General features: G+C 38.5%; 1 protein-coding gene across 1 annotated transcript; it reads right to left on the bottom strand.

The window, feature by feature from the left end:
- Positions 1-7,150: 7,150 nt before the first annotated feature.
- On the bottom strand, positions 7,151-7,714 carry LOC142169002 (secreted RxLR effector protein 161-like). Its single transcript, XM_075230194.1, has one exon. It carries the CDS (start codon positions 7,712-7,714, stop codon positions 7,151-7,153), a length of 564 nt encoding a protein of 187 aa, XP_075086295.1.
- Positions 7,715-15,260: the final 7,546 nt, after the last annotated feature.

Genomic DNA, 15,260 nt, shown 5'->3' with positions numbered 1-15,260 from the left:
CCGACCTCGCAGGTGCGAAAATTCCTTCGCACCTCCGACTACTGCCCCCTTCACCTTTGGTCGCTTCTGCGATGGCTAGTGCGCGCGTGCGGTTTTGCACCTGCGATCAAACCTCCGCAGGTGTGAAAATACCAGAAGCAAAAATTGCAGCAGTGATTTTAAGTCCAAATTTAATCCGTTAAGCATCTGAAACTCACCTGAGACCTCCGGGACCTCAACAAAATATACCAACAAGTTCTAAAACATCATACGAACTTAGTCGAGTCTTCAAATCACATCCAACAACACTAAAAACATGAATCACGCATAGATACAAGCCTAATGAACTTTGAAACTTCCAATTTCTACAAACGACGCCGGAACGTATCAATTCACGTCTGATTGACCTCAAATTTTGCACACAAGTCATAAATGACATAACGGAGGTATTCAAATTTTGAGAATCGGATTCCGACCCCAATATCAAAAAGTCAATCCCTGGTCAAACATTCCAAAAATTCAACTTTCGGCATTTCAATCCTAATTCCACTACGGACTTTCAAAAAAAATTTCGGACACGCTCTTAAGTCCAAAATCACCATACGGAGCTGTTGGAATTATCAGAATTCAAATCCGACGTCTTTTACACATAGGTCAACATCCGGTCAACTTTTCTAACTTAAGTTTTCAATTATGAGACTATGTGTCTCATTTCACTCCGAATTCTTTTTCGACCCGAACCAACTAACCCGGCAAGCCATAAAACAACTGTAAAACATAAATTGAGCAGTAAATAGGGGAACAGGGTTATAATACTCGAAACGACCGGCCGGGTCGATACAGGATGAAAATTGCAAACGTAATTGGGTGGGATGGAAATTGCAAATCACCACTTAGTCTTCAGTTTCAAGGTATCTATTAAGGAGAAAAACTCACACATACATATAGATATATAACCAACCGGTCAGTAATATGCAAATGAGATGACCTACATGTACAAAAATGAGCCAGACTGCACGTAAGAATAATAAAACTAAATATACTCTTCAAATTATATTCCAATAGCTGGGAATCATTGAAACAGACAAAGAAAGAAGAGTAAACCTAACAAACTCTCAGATAGTGTAGGCAGTAGAGATAAGATTGAACCTAAATGGGTAATTTTTGAAACAAAAAACCAAAAATCCAGAAGCGAAAAAACCAAAAACCAAGAAGCGAATGCCCCAAAATAGGAAAATCTGGTAAAAATGCAGATGATGAGAAAGAAAGTGTTAGTTTTTTACGGCTTGGTTAATTATCCTTCAAATTTTAATGTAGTCAAATTAATTTAATTTTATATTAATATACTTGTACTACAACAGTCTTAACTTAAAAAAGTTATATAATATTTTAGATGATCATCATTTTAGTTGTAACAGTTGATTCGTACAACTGATTATGGAATTGATGTGTCTTGAAAGGAGAAGTAGTGGGGTACTTTTTGTTATTTGTTTCAGGCCTCGGAGGAGATATGGATCCAATTAGTTCATATAAAAGAAAAAAGAAAAATTCATGTTCCTTGTTTGATGCTGGATAATACCGAAAATAGATATTGATTGGTGACTGAGCTTTGGCAATTGAATATCAAAATAACAGAAAATGAGTACTAAACTAAGTATCAGATGCTTAACAACCAAACTTCTCATCAATTGGTTTGGTTTGGTAATTAAAAAATCCGAACCAACCGGGCCTATGTCAGGCACATGTAGGGCACTAAATACAGCAAGAGTTCAGGATTTAGCCTCCTAAATATAGACTTACAAATGCATGATAATATCATAACAAAACCTTTGTAATATCTCGAGTAAGAGTTGATTTTTCACGATTCTTTTACATGATCCACAGTTCAGATGGTTCCAGCATTTATGAGTTCAAGTGTGACCATTTAGGCACCATATACAGGAAATGATCCTTTTGTTGGATTATGTTGCAGCGGAAGTAATTATAGTATCATATTCACGTGTAAATTAAACAATTAACACATTCAGAGATTATTCGAGTTACCTTTTGAAGCGTGAACAAAGCAGATTAATCTCGGTCTCCAGTTCCAGAGTTGCAAGACTGTGACCTCAGCAAAACCTCCACAGTCTTCTACTGTGTTACCTAAATAATATCCAAAAAAAGAGAATTTCGGGTGGGCGAAATTCCAAGGAAGAAAAAATGTGTAAAACCAGTGTCCAAAATGGCCAGGCCTATATGGTATATATATAGCCATGTTTTTAGGTTAAAACCCTCTTTTCCAAAACCTGTTATGTTTTCTTCTTCCACTAAGAAAAGATTTCCTTTATTTCCTATTATTTAGGCACAGTAGGGACCACAGAATTTAATTAACAAGGCTCCCTATTATGGAATTAATTTTGAAATTTGAAATTAATTTCTACCATAATAAATCATGAATTATTCCAATAAAAATTCGTAATTTCACTCCTTAGTTCAATTTTGAAATTCTTCCATAAAACTTTATTTAACTCCCCATGTTAAGATTCAGATACTAACCAATCAAATTAAATTACTGACAATTTAATTTATCGATTACTTCCTTTAGACTTTCGCTTAACTTATTTCATGTGTCGGATACAAAATTCACCGGCCGGGTTTACACATGAAAACTTATAAACTTTCATAAAGGAGAATCATCAATCTCAAAACTCGAGACATGGATTCTATCAACTAATTATTATTTCGCCAATGTATATCATTATTGTCCAATTTACCAGGCTTATTGACCTACGAAAGAGTCTCGCCTTTTAATAAATCAAATCAATAATTGACACACACAACTAATAATAATTATATCAAGATTAAGAGTATAAGTACATTGAATGGACTAGAGAAATTATCTTATTAAGTCAGTATAAAATACTTATCTCTACTTGATCCGTTCAATACATACAAAATGTACTAGCACAAGAAGTCGGAATTAAACAATTCCCATAATCAAGATAAATTTTATTTAATCTTGTGCTACAACCATTCCGATGTTTTGTCCAATTCCATCATTAGATTATGAACATAAATTTTAAGACTTATAAGAACCGATGATTTAACATTTCGTGTATAAACTAAACTCTATACACTAAATCATCTACTATATAAGCAACGGACGCATAGACAAATACATGATCTATTTAAAATAAAACTTTGTTGAATTGAATAAATAAATAAATAATTATTCCATAAAGAATACTATAACAATACGCATAGTTTATAGTATATCCTAACAATCTCCCACTTAGACTCATAACCATGCGTCTACAATTCTAACACCCATTCTGTCTACATGCCTATCAAAAGTTTTCTGTGGCAAGCTCTTAGTAAACGGGTTCACCAAATTGTTCTCTGATGCAATCTTGGTGACGACTACATCCCCTCTTTGCACTATCTCACGAATTATATGATATTTACGCTCAATGTGCGTTGCTCTTTTATGGCTTCGTGGCTCCTTCGAATTTGCAACCGCACCACTATTATCACAATAAAGTGTTATTGGTGCTTGAATCGAGGGAACCGCACCCAACTCTCTTGAGAAGTTCCCGAGCCAAACTGCCTCTTTGGCTGTGTCACGACCCAAAATTCACAAGTCGTGGTGGCACCTAACTCGACCTGCTAGGTAAGCCAACTAACAAAACAAAACAATACAAGCCAAATAAAAATATAGAAAAATAGTAAAGGATTGTCCGAACCTTTATAAATTAACCCAAGAACTGGTAGTACAAATCATGAGCTTCTAAAACTTGGAAGTTACAAAGTTGATACAAATAATTTACACGATCTGTTTGAAAGTTACATAAACAGATTAACAAAATCTAAAGCTACCATGGACAAGTGGCAGCTATATCCGGAATACACGAACATCTTCAGGATCAGCTCCCGACATCACCAGCAGTTCCGCTCCAAAAATCTACACACAAGGTGCAGAAGTGTAGTATGAGTACAACCGACCCTATGTACCCAGTAAGTATTTTGTCTAACCTCGTCGAAGTAGTGACGAGACTTTTTAGTTAAAAGATGCTCACTGATAAAATTTGTAATGTAACTAACAATAGAACTATACTACAGTATAACAGAATAGAGCACACGAACGAATGTACAAAGCAATAACAGAATACTAGAAGAGATCACAATCCAACAGTTTCCAATATCTCGACCAATCCTTTCCTTAGAGCGAAACCCAATGAACCACAATAATCACCTCAAAACTTTCATAGTGTGAGAGAAATGCTCAAGACATCAAATTCAATGGCAGGGCAATACCCTTCGTGCATTTATCTCATCCTCGCCAAATATGCGTAAAACAGTACCAACCGAAGGGCAGAAATACTAATAACAGAAATGACAAAGTAGGAAATACGCAAGTAGTAATAATGAACGAGAATGTATATAAGGACAGACTAGGCGGAAAGCATAAAGGTAATGACAACAATTAGGAAAAGGAATGTAACTTCAACTAACTAGCATGGTGGAGGCATGAAGACAGATATAACAAATAAGAAAGGGGACACATGATCTTTATAAGTTAACAAGTAGAGACATGAATGACTAACATGGAAGAAGGCTTGTACCTAAGTGCAACAAAACAGATATGTCATGGATGCAATTATAACAGCAGGAAGTAGGCATGATATTTACAAGTTAAGCAAGTAGAAGGCATGGGCAACACAACAACAATTAAGATAGAGAATAAAGACAGAACAGTGACGACAAGTCACATAAGAACCTTAAATACAACAATAACAGCTCAATGTAACGGCATGAACATATACACAAAGGAAAGATATCACAACATAATGCATGTCCCTCGTCCTCAGCTGCACGAAAACACACATCGTGCCATGAACGCATGATAATATAAATAAAATGGCAAGGCATCACCCTTCGTATTTTACACTAACATAACATGGCACGGCATCACCCTTCGTGCTTTTACTCACAAATGATATGGCACGGCATCACCCTTTGTGCTTTTACTCTCAATAATATGGCATGGCATCACCCTTCATGCTTTTGCTCTCAATAATATGGCACGGCATCACCCTTCGTACTTTTACTCTCAATAATATGGCACAGTATCACCCTTCGTGCTTTACACTCTTCCTCACAAGATAATGTATAAACAAAGGCACGGCATCACCCTTCGTGCTTTATACTCTTCCTTACCAAGCATATGTATATCAATGACAAATAAGGCAGGAAGCATAAATAACGTCAAGGAGAGTGTTTAAACGAATATCCCAAATGAATCCCAATCACAACTTTTCAAGCCAACAACAGTTCAATAAACCAGCAAGAACCTTATTATTCAAGTATTCCAACAAATCTCACAAATGATCTACAACACAAGTATAGAATCTAGTATCTCGAGAATATCGGTCGTAGCAATGTATTATTGATTATGCATATTGATGACCGAATTAATCACACCAATGTATTCTTAGAATTTCCATCAAATTTGATCAAGTTATAATAAGCTAGGTCTTAGTTTTTACCATTTAATACTATGTTCTTAGTATCTAGGAGCCAAATAAGGCATGAAGCAAGAAGGTCACGTGATTCTACAAGACACAATTTATAACATAATTTACCCCCGAGCATGGTTAACCCTGGCACATGCATATATGTTAGTCACCTCATATATGTATCATCCCCGCATGTTGCAAATAATGTCAAATAGTAGGAAAAATTCCCTCAACAAAGTTAGGCAAGACACTTACCTCAATTCAGCTAACTCAATACTCAATTTAGCTTTTTCCTTTACAAATTCACCTCCGCTCGGCTCAATCTAGCCAAAGACAACTTAAATACATCACACAATGCAATGGAAAACAATTTCAATTAATAAAGCTGTGATTTTTATTCAATTTCTAAAAAGTCAACTAAAGTCAAACCCCGGGCCCACCCGGTCAACAATCGGGTCCAAGGGTAGGTCTTGACTACCCATAGCCTCACGAGTCCAAATACGTGTTTTGTTTTCAAATTCGAGTCCTATTCGACTCTCAAATCCCAAATTTTCATTTTTTAAAACTTTGACAAAATCCCTAAATTTGTTCCTAGATTTCTCATGAATTTGATGTTAAATCTTATATAAAATCATGAAATGTAGTTGAGAATTGATTAGAGGTACTTACCCAATGATTTGGTATGAAAATCCTTTCATAAAATTGCCTCCCATCGAAGCTAGGGTTCAAAATATAACAAAAATGAAGCTAAGACTCGGAATTCTCAGCATTTAGCACGCTACAAATGTCGCATTTGCGATAGGGGGTTCGCATTTGCGACCATATACTTCGCAAATGCGAAGATCAACATTTCGCAAAAGCGGCAGGGTCCATCGCAAATGCGAATAACCCCACATCACAAATGCGGAGGGTTTCTTCGCAAATGAGAATCTTCCCAAGCAACCCAATTTTCGCAAATGCGATGACTGCTGCAATTGAGACTGTCGCATTTGCGACAAAAACATCGCAAATGCGATGACACCAGTACCAATACTCAAATATTATGGAAAAATCATTTTAAAACCAAGCCGAAACTCACCCGAGCCCACGAGGCTCTAAACTAAATACCCACAAAAGTCTAAAAACATAACACGAACTCGCTCGAGTGATCAAAACATTAAAATAACCTCTAGAATCACGAATCGGATGCGAAAATACATGAAGATCAAAGGAAACTTCAAGAACTTCTACAATCGCAACCAAGCGTCCGAACCATATCAAATCAACTCCAAATGGCACCAAATTTTGCAAACGAGTTCCATGTGATGAAACGAACCTACTCAAAGCTTCAAATCACGTATAGCAACCTCAAGTCAAAATCAATGAACCTTGAAACGTCAACTTCTACGATCGATGCCGAAACCTATCAAATCACGCCCAATGGACCTCAAATTTTGTACACAGGTTACATTTTCCATTACGGACTTAATCCAACTTTCGAAATTGGAATCCGGCCCCAATATCAAAAAGTTCACTCCCGGTCAAACTTCCCAAACATTTAATTTTTTCCAATCCAAGACTAATTCGACTACGGACCTCCAAATTATAATCTGGACGCACTCCTAAGTCCAAAATCGCCCAACGGAGCTAACGGAACTAATGAAACTCCATTCCGAGGCCTCAAACTACTGAAAGAATTATAGATGCTCAAAACGACCAGTCGGGTCATTACAGGCTACCTCAGAGGCTGTCACATATTCGGCTTCCATGGTTGAATCAGCAACACAAGTTTGCTTAATGCTCCTCCAAGTTATGGCTCCACCTCCCAGAGTAAACACATTTCCTGAGATAGACTTTCTAGAATCTCTATCTGATTGGAAATTTGAATCAGTGTACCCAATAGGCACAAGGTCATCTAAATGGTAGACTAGCATATAATCCCTAGTCCTTTTCAGGTACTTGATTATATGCTTAACCGATGCCCAATGCTCTCTGCCAGGATTAGACTGAAATCTGCTAACAACGCCAACGGCAAAGCAGATATCAGGTCTAGTACATAACGTAGCATACATCAGACTCCCTACAGCAGATGCATAGGGGACCGCCTTCGTCTTTTCTATCTCTTCATCAGTTTTAGGAGACTGATCTTTAGACAGAGAAATTCCATGCCTGAAAGGGAGAAATCCTTTCTTGTAATCTTGCATGCTAAACCTGGAGAGTATTGTATCAATATAAAGAGCCTGGGATAAGACTAATATCATTTTCTTACGATCTCACAAAAACTTGATCCCAAGGATATGAGCTGTTTCTCCCAAATCTTTCATATCGATGTGCGTGGACAACTACTGTTTAACTGAACCCATCATGCCCACATTATTTCCTATGAGCAATATGTCATCTACATATAAGATTAAAAATGCCACTTTGTCCCCTTCCCACTTCTTGTATACACAAGACTCGTTAAGACACTGATCAAAACCAAAAGTTTTAATCGCCTTGTCAAAACAAGTGTTCCATGCCCTAGATGCATGTTTCCATAAATGGACCTTTTAAGCTTACACAATATGTGTTCCTTGCCACTTTCCACGAAACCGTCTAGTTGCATCATATAGATGCACTCATCAAGACTTCCATTAAGGAAAGTTGTCTTGACATCCATTTGCCAAATCTCATAATCATAATAAGCAGCAATGGATAAGAGAATCCTAATAGACTTAAGCATGGCTACCATCGAGAAGGTTTCCTCATAATCGATCCCTTCTTTCTGAGTAAATCCTTTCGCTACAAACCTTGCTTTAAAAGTTTGCACTTTTCCATCTACACCTCTCTTTTTCTTATAGATACACTTGCATCCAATGGGTTTAACCCCATCAGGTGATTCTACAAGATCCCAAACTTGATTAGAGTGCATAGACCCCATCTCTGATTTCATAGCAGTAACCCACTTATCAGCATCTTTATCATGTAGCGCTTGGTCGTAATTGACAGGTTCAGAAGTTGGCTCCTCAGGGATCCTAACATATGATTCTCCCAAGAGCGTATAACGAACTGGCTGTCTTATTTCTCTCCCACTACGACTACGCACTATATCAGTTGCAACTACACCATTATGATCTTGTGGTTGAACCACATCATTCTCAGGAACCTGAGTCTCCATGTTATCCACAGGGATATCAACGACTTCATCCTGTTGTGCAGTTTGCTCAACATAACTCCCACTACTTTGTGGTAGTATGACTTCGGGCACTTGTTCTTACGGGACATCAAGTCTATTGATATTTCTCCCACTACTAAAATGCAATGGTATGTCAAAATTGACTTCCGGGGTTTGTATTTGGTTGTTTTGTTTTTCAGATGACTGAGTTTCCATTCCTTTGCAAAGTTCCTGTAAAACAAGTTTACTTCTAGGAACATGGTTCATCAAATAGTCCTCTTCAAGAAACTTGGCATTTGTGCTAACAATTACCTTTTTTCCCTTTAGGACAATAGAATAAATCACATTTCGTCCCTTTTGGATAACCCACAAACACACATACATCCGTTCTCGCCTCCAACTTATCTGTTTTCCCTTTTAGCACATGTGTCGGACAATCCCAAACTCGAATGTGCCACAGACTAGGCCTGCGTCCAGTCCACAATTCTATAGGGGTCAAAGGTACTGACTTTGAAGAACTAAATTCAAAACGTAATTTGATGTTTCTAAGGCATGTCCCCAAAAGGACAAAGGCAAACTGGAATAACTCATCATTGATCTAACCATTTCCATAAGAATACTATCTCTTCTTCCATCTATACCATTTTGTTGTGGAGTTCCAGGTGTAGATAATTGAGAGGTTATGCCACATTCTGATAAATAACTAATGAATTCCGTAGAGAGGTACTCCCCACCATGATCAGATCGTAGTGTCTTGATATATTTATTATGTCGCTTTCAGTATCTGTCTTAAATTCTTTGAAATTTTCAAAACATTCAGACTTTTGACGCAACAAATAAATATATACATACTTTGAGTAATCATATGTAAAGGTCACAAAATACTCAAAACCACCTCTTGCTTGGACATTCATTGGACCACACAAATCAGAATGAATTAACTCTAATTTATCACTTTCTCGATTTCCTTTTGAGGAGAAATTTTGTTTTGTCATTTTTCCTTCTAAACAAGATTCACAAGTTGGTAGTGCCTCCACTTTTAATGAACTTAAAGGTCCATCCTTAACCAACCTTAAAATTCTGTTTAGATTTATATGACCCAAACGCAAGTGCCATAAATATGTTTCACTTAATTCAGAAGAACGTTTTCTCTTATTTGGTAAATCAATATAATTTAGTTCTTTATGTTGTAACGGTTTAGGAATAGAGTCAACAATAAAAAGACCATTAATAAATGTAGCCGATGAGAGATAAAGTTTATTATGACTAATAACACATTTATCAATATCATAAAAATTAATGTCATAACCATCTCTCATAGCGCTAGAAACTTAAATTAAATTCCTTCTAACAGAAGGTACATATAATGTGTCCTTTAAAGCTAAAACTCTATTACTACCAAATGAAATACTAATATTTCCTAATGCTAAAGCTAGGGCTGCTGAACCATCTGCTTGATAAATATTGATTTCTCCTCTACTTAGCTTTCACGTTACCTGAAACCCCCGCAAATAAGTACAGACATGATTAGTGGCTCCCGAATCTACACACCATGACATGGTAGAAACAGCCGCTAAAAGAGTTTCAACGACAAGTAGATGTAAATCACATGGTTTATTATTCAGCTTGGCCAGATAAGCCGGACATTGCATCTTATGATGCTCAAGCTTCTTGCAGTGATAACACTTGCCCTTAGCTTTTTTCACACCAGCAGTTGCACCACCAACAAAGGACTTTTGAGCCTTTTTCTTCTTCTGCCCGCCTCTCGGCTTAGAAGAAGAACCTGCCTCAAAATTCAATGCCACAGGGGGAGCTTGTTGCTTGATAATAGTCTCTGTCGACTGCAGCTCATTAAGCAATTTTGCAAGTGACAAATCTATTTTGTTCATATTATATTCAGGCGAAACTGCTAAAAACTGTCAGGCAGAGTCTGCAGGATCATCTCAACCTGCGTATCCTTATCAATGTTAGCTCCAAGGACCTCAAGTTCATTCATAAGACTCATCATCTTCAGAACATGGTCCCTAACAGATGAACCTTCAACCATTTTGGTATTCAGAAGAGCTTTCATGGCAGTCTGCTTAGCCGCACGATTCTAATCTCCAAGTATTTCTTTGAGATTTTCCAGAATGTCATAAGCAGACTCCATAGACTGATGCTGATGTTGCAGAACATTTGACATAGATGCCAAAATGTAACACCATGCCATCTCATCAGCCTTAACCCATTTTTGGTAAGCTTTATGTTCATCATTTGTAGCATCATCTCCAGGTTTTTTTTGGACACACCTCATCGAGCATAAATTTGTACTTTTCAGCAATTAGGACAATATCTGAGTTTCATTTCCAATCAACATAATTCGGACCCTCAAGTTTGTTTTGAGTAAGAATAGCAGTAAGGGGATTGAAAGCAGTCATTGTTAATCTGAGAGACAATTAAATAAATAGTTCAAAATCAGTCATGTATTATTTAAATATTAAAATTCAAAACGCACTACATATATATATAATCCATGCACCTTAAACAACAAGTTTCAATGGGAAAAGAGTTATTCTGGCAACATACATATGTAATGACAGATTATTCACTCCATGAATTTAAATAGGCCATACTCAGTGTGATTACCCAAAGGGTCATCTTATATTTTAGAACTCGATTCTACACTTTTAAGCCTTACAAATCTCATTTTTACCCTTCTCGATTTGTGTGCGCAGTTCGGGCATATTTTCGGGAAGCTTTTATGTTGAAAATTAATGAAAATATAAATTTATGCCTTAAAAGTTAGTTTTAGTTGACTTCGGTCAACGTTTTTGGTAAACAGGCTCGGATCCATGTTTTGACGGTCCTGGTGGATCCGTATCGAATTATGGGACCTGGGCATATGCCCGGAATCGAATTTAGAGGTCCCTAGCTAGAGTTATGAATTTTTGATGAAAATTAATTATTTTTAAGAATTAGTTGATGTTTGGCCTTGTTGATACCGGGTCCGTATTTTAGTTCCGGAGCATGGTATAGGTCCAATATAATATTTAAGACTTGTCTGTGTAATTTGGTGAGAAACGGAGTTGATTTGACGTGATTCGAACGTCCAGTTGAGAATATAGAAATTTTAAAGTGTTCTTGAGAATTTCATTTGATTTGGTGCTAAATTCGTAGTTCTAAGTGTTATTTTGGCGATTTAATAGCGCGAGCAAGTTCGTATGATATTTTTCGACTTGTGTGCATGTTTGGTTTGGAGCCCTGAGGGCTCGGGTGAGTTTCGGATAGGCCACGGGATGTTTTGGACTGGGGAAAATCTGGTATTTTGCTGCAGTAAGTGTTCTCGCATGTCCTTCTTCGCGTTCGCGAAGGTACCCCCGCAAATGCGAAGAGTAAACTGATGAGACCGGAATTATCTTCTTCGCGAAAGCGACAAGTTCATCGTGAACGCGTAGTGTTAGGCACGGGGGGGTCAGTCTTTCCTTCATAGTGAGCGCAAGCAATGTCTCGCGAACGCGGACAAGGTCTCGCGAATGCGACAGTGTTCTCGCGAATGCGACAGTGTTCTCGCGAACGCGATGAACACCGTCGCCCAGCACTTAACGGAATCCAAAAATGGGAATTGGCCATTTATTTCATTTTCTAAAAACCAAACGGGCTAGAGGCAATTTTCAAGAGTTGTTTTCTTCCCCAAAGTGTTGGTAAGTGATTCTAAACTATTTTCTTTCAATTACCCATTACATTTTATGAATTATCAACCTAAAATCTAGAGTTTTCATGGTAGAATTAGGGGTTATGGTAGAAACTAGGAATTTCAGAAATTTGGGGATTGAGACCTCAATTTGAGGTCGGATTCCAAAACCCATTATATATCTGGGCTCGGGGTAAATGGGTAAATCAATTTTGGTCCGAACCTCGGGTTTTGACCAAGCGGGCCCAGGGACGATTTTTTGACTTTTTGGAGGAAATTTTGGGAAACTTAATTTATGCAATGTAATTAATTCCTTTAGCAATATTTGATATTATTGAGTCATTTTTTATTAGATAGGTGTGGTTTGGAGGTGAATTCTAGAGGAAAAGTTGTGATTGAGAATTAAGTGGCCTTCTGAGCAAGGTACGTATTGTGTCTAACCCTGACTTGAGGGAATTAGGAACCTTAGACTATTTTCTATGTGAAATTCATGTGAGCGGCGTATATGTGAGGTGACGAGTACTTATGTGCCGCCAATTTACCCGTTTTCCATGTTTCTTCCATTTTTCTTATACTGTCTCTTTCCTATGCCTAATTACTACGTGTTTATACTAGTGTTGTTAAATTGATCATTCTTATCATGTTTACGGATTTCCTGGTGATAATTAAGTATTTATTTCAAAGTTGAGATTGATATTTTGGAACCAAATGTTGAAGTAAGGCTTGTACTTGTTATTCTATCTCCCTGTTGTTATTTATGCATTGCGTTATGGTAAGGGAGAGTGTTAATGCACAAAGGGTGATGTCGTGCCATATTGTGCGTGTAAAATCACGAAGGGTGATGTTGTGCCATATTATGAGTATTAAAGCACGAAGGGTGATGTCGTGCCATATTGTGAGTGTAAAAGCACGAAGGGTGATGCCGTGCCATATTGTGAGTGTTAATGCACGAAGGGTGATATCATGCCATGATATGAGAGTTAATGCATGAAGAGTAATGTCGTGCTGTTTCTATTGATTTTATGGTGAGATTGATAGTAAAAGCACGAAGGGTGATGTCGTGCATTTTTATTTTACTGTATTCGTTCTCCTGTTGATTCATAGTATATTGGTTATTCCAGTTCTTCTTCTGCTATAACTCTTTATTTCGTATTTCCGCCAGCAGGTTTCCCCCACCCGATATTTCCTGTCTAGCTCTTCATTACTGTTATTTGTATATATACTATTAAATTGTACAGGTTGATTTGTAGGTGCCTTGCCTTAGCCTCGTCACTACTTCATCGAGGTTAGGCTCGACACTAACCAGTACATGGGGTCAGTTATACTGATACTGTACTCTGCACTTTCTGTGCAGATTTTGGAACTTGCTCGGGTTGATCGAGATTTTGCTATTGGACCGCTATCCGGAGTCTCAAGGTAGATATGTCGGCGTTCACAGACCTTGAAGTCCCCGTCTATCTTTTCTGTTCTACTATTTCTGTCATTCAGACAGTTGTATTTTTTTCAGACTATTACTTGTAGTAAATTCTAGAATGCTCGTAAATTGTGACTCCAGATCCGGGTGGTAGTAATTAATACAGTTTTTATATTATTTCGCACTTATTATATTTCGTCTTAGTTAATTATTGTTATTTACTGAATGAAAATAAGGAATTGGTTTAATAATTCTCTAACGTTGGCTTGCCTAGCAAGTGAAATGTTAGGTGCCATCACGGTCCCGTCGGTGGAAATTTTGGGTCGTGACAAGTTGGTATCAGAGCAATAGGTTGCCTAGGTCTCATGATTCACGAGAAAGCTTAGTAGAGTCTGGAGGATCGGTACGGAGACGTCTGTGCTTATCTTCCAGAGGCTATGAAGTTTAGGAACAAATTTCACTTCTATTCTCCTCTGTCGTGCGATGTTGTCTTCTCAATACTGATTGGACTCTTCTACTCTTATTCTCTCGCAGATGGCGAGGACACGTACTACTTCCTCAGTTGAGCAGCAGTCAGAGCCTCCAGTGGCAGCTCCCACGCGAGGCAGAGGTCGAGGCCGAGGCTGAGGCAGGGGCAGGGCTTAGCCCAGAGCCCGAGCAGCAGCCCCAGCAGTGGATCCCCAGATAGATCTTGATGAGAAGGTTCCAGCCCAGACTGTTCCTGCCGGACAAGCTCATGTTCCGGAGGGGTTCATTGCCACCCCAGTACTTCAGGACGCTTTGGTCCATTTGGTGGGCCTTATATAGAGTGTGGCCCAGACTGGCATATTTCCCATGGCACCAGCAGTCTCTCAGGCTGGAGGAGGAGCCTAGACTCCCACTACTCCCGCACCAGAGCAGATAGCTCCCCAGTATCAGGCTCCAGCAGCTCTACTAGTCGGAGTAGTTCAGCCGGTTGTTGCGGCACAGGTTGGAGATGGGCCAGCTATGTCTTCTGAGGGCTTATGGAGATTGGAAAGGTTTACCAAGATCTTCCTAGTTCACTTCAGTGGGGCCCCTTCAGAGGTTCCCCAGGAGTATCTCGACAGTTGTTACGAGGTTCTACGGAATATGGTTATAGTGGAGAACAATGGGGTCGATTTTGCTGTATTTTAGATGACTGGTTCCGACAAGAAATGGTGGAGGGATTATTTGTTGACCAGACCAGCTGGGTCGCCTGCTCTTACTTGGGACCATTTCTCTCAACTGTTCCTAGAGAAGTTTTTACCTATCACATTGAGAGAGGAGCGTCGCCGTCAGTTCGAGCGTCTCCTGGATAGCAGTATGACTGTTACTCAGTATAAGACCCATTTTTTGGATTTGGCTCGTCATGCTATTCTTCTACTTCCCACCGAGAGAGAGAGAGGGTGAGGAGGTTTATTGACGGACTTACTCAGCCTATGAGATTGCAGATGGCTAAGGAGACTGGGAGTGAGATTTCTTTTTAGGCAGCTGCTAATGTTGCCAGACGAGTCAAGATGGTTCTTACTCATGGAGTCAGGGGTCTAATAAGAGACCTTGTCATTCCGG

Source organism: Nicotiana tabacum, chromosome 14, assembly GCF_000715075.1.
Source record: "Nicotiana tabacum cultivar K326 chromosome 14, ASM71507v2, whole genome shotgun sequence".
NCBI lineage: Eukaryota > Viridiplantae > Streptophyta > Magnoliopsida > Solanales > Solanaceae > Nicotiana > Nicotiana tabacum.
The sequence above is the reverse complement of the archived record's forward strand: the minus strand, read 5'-3'. Positions and strand labels throughout refer to the sequence as shown.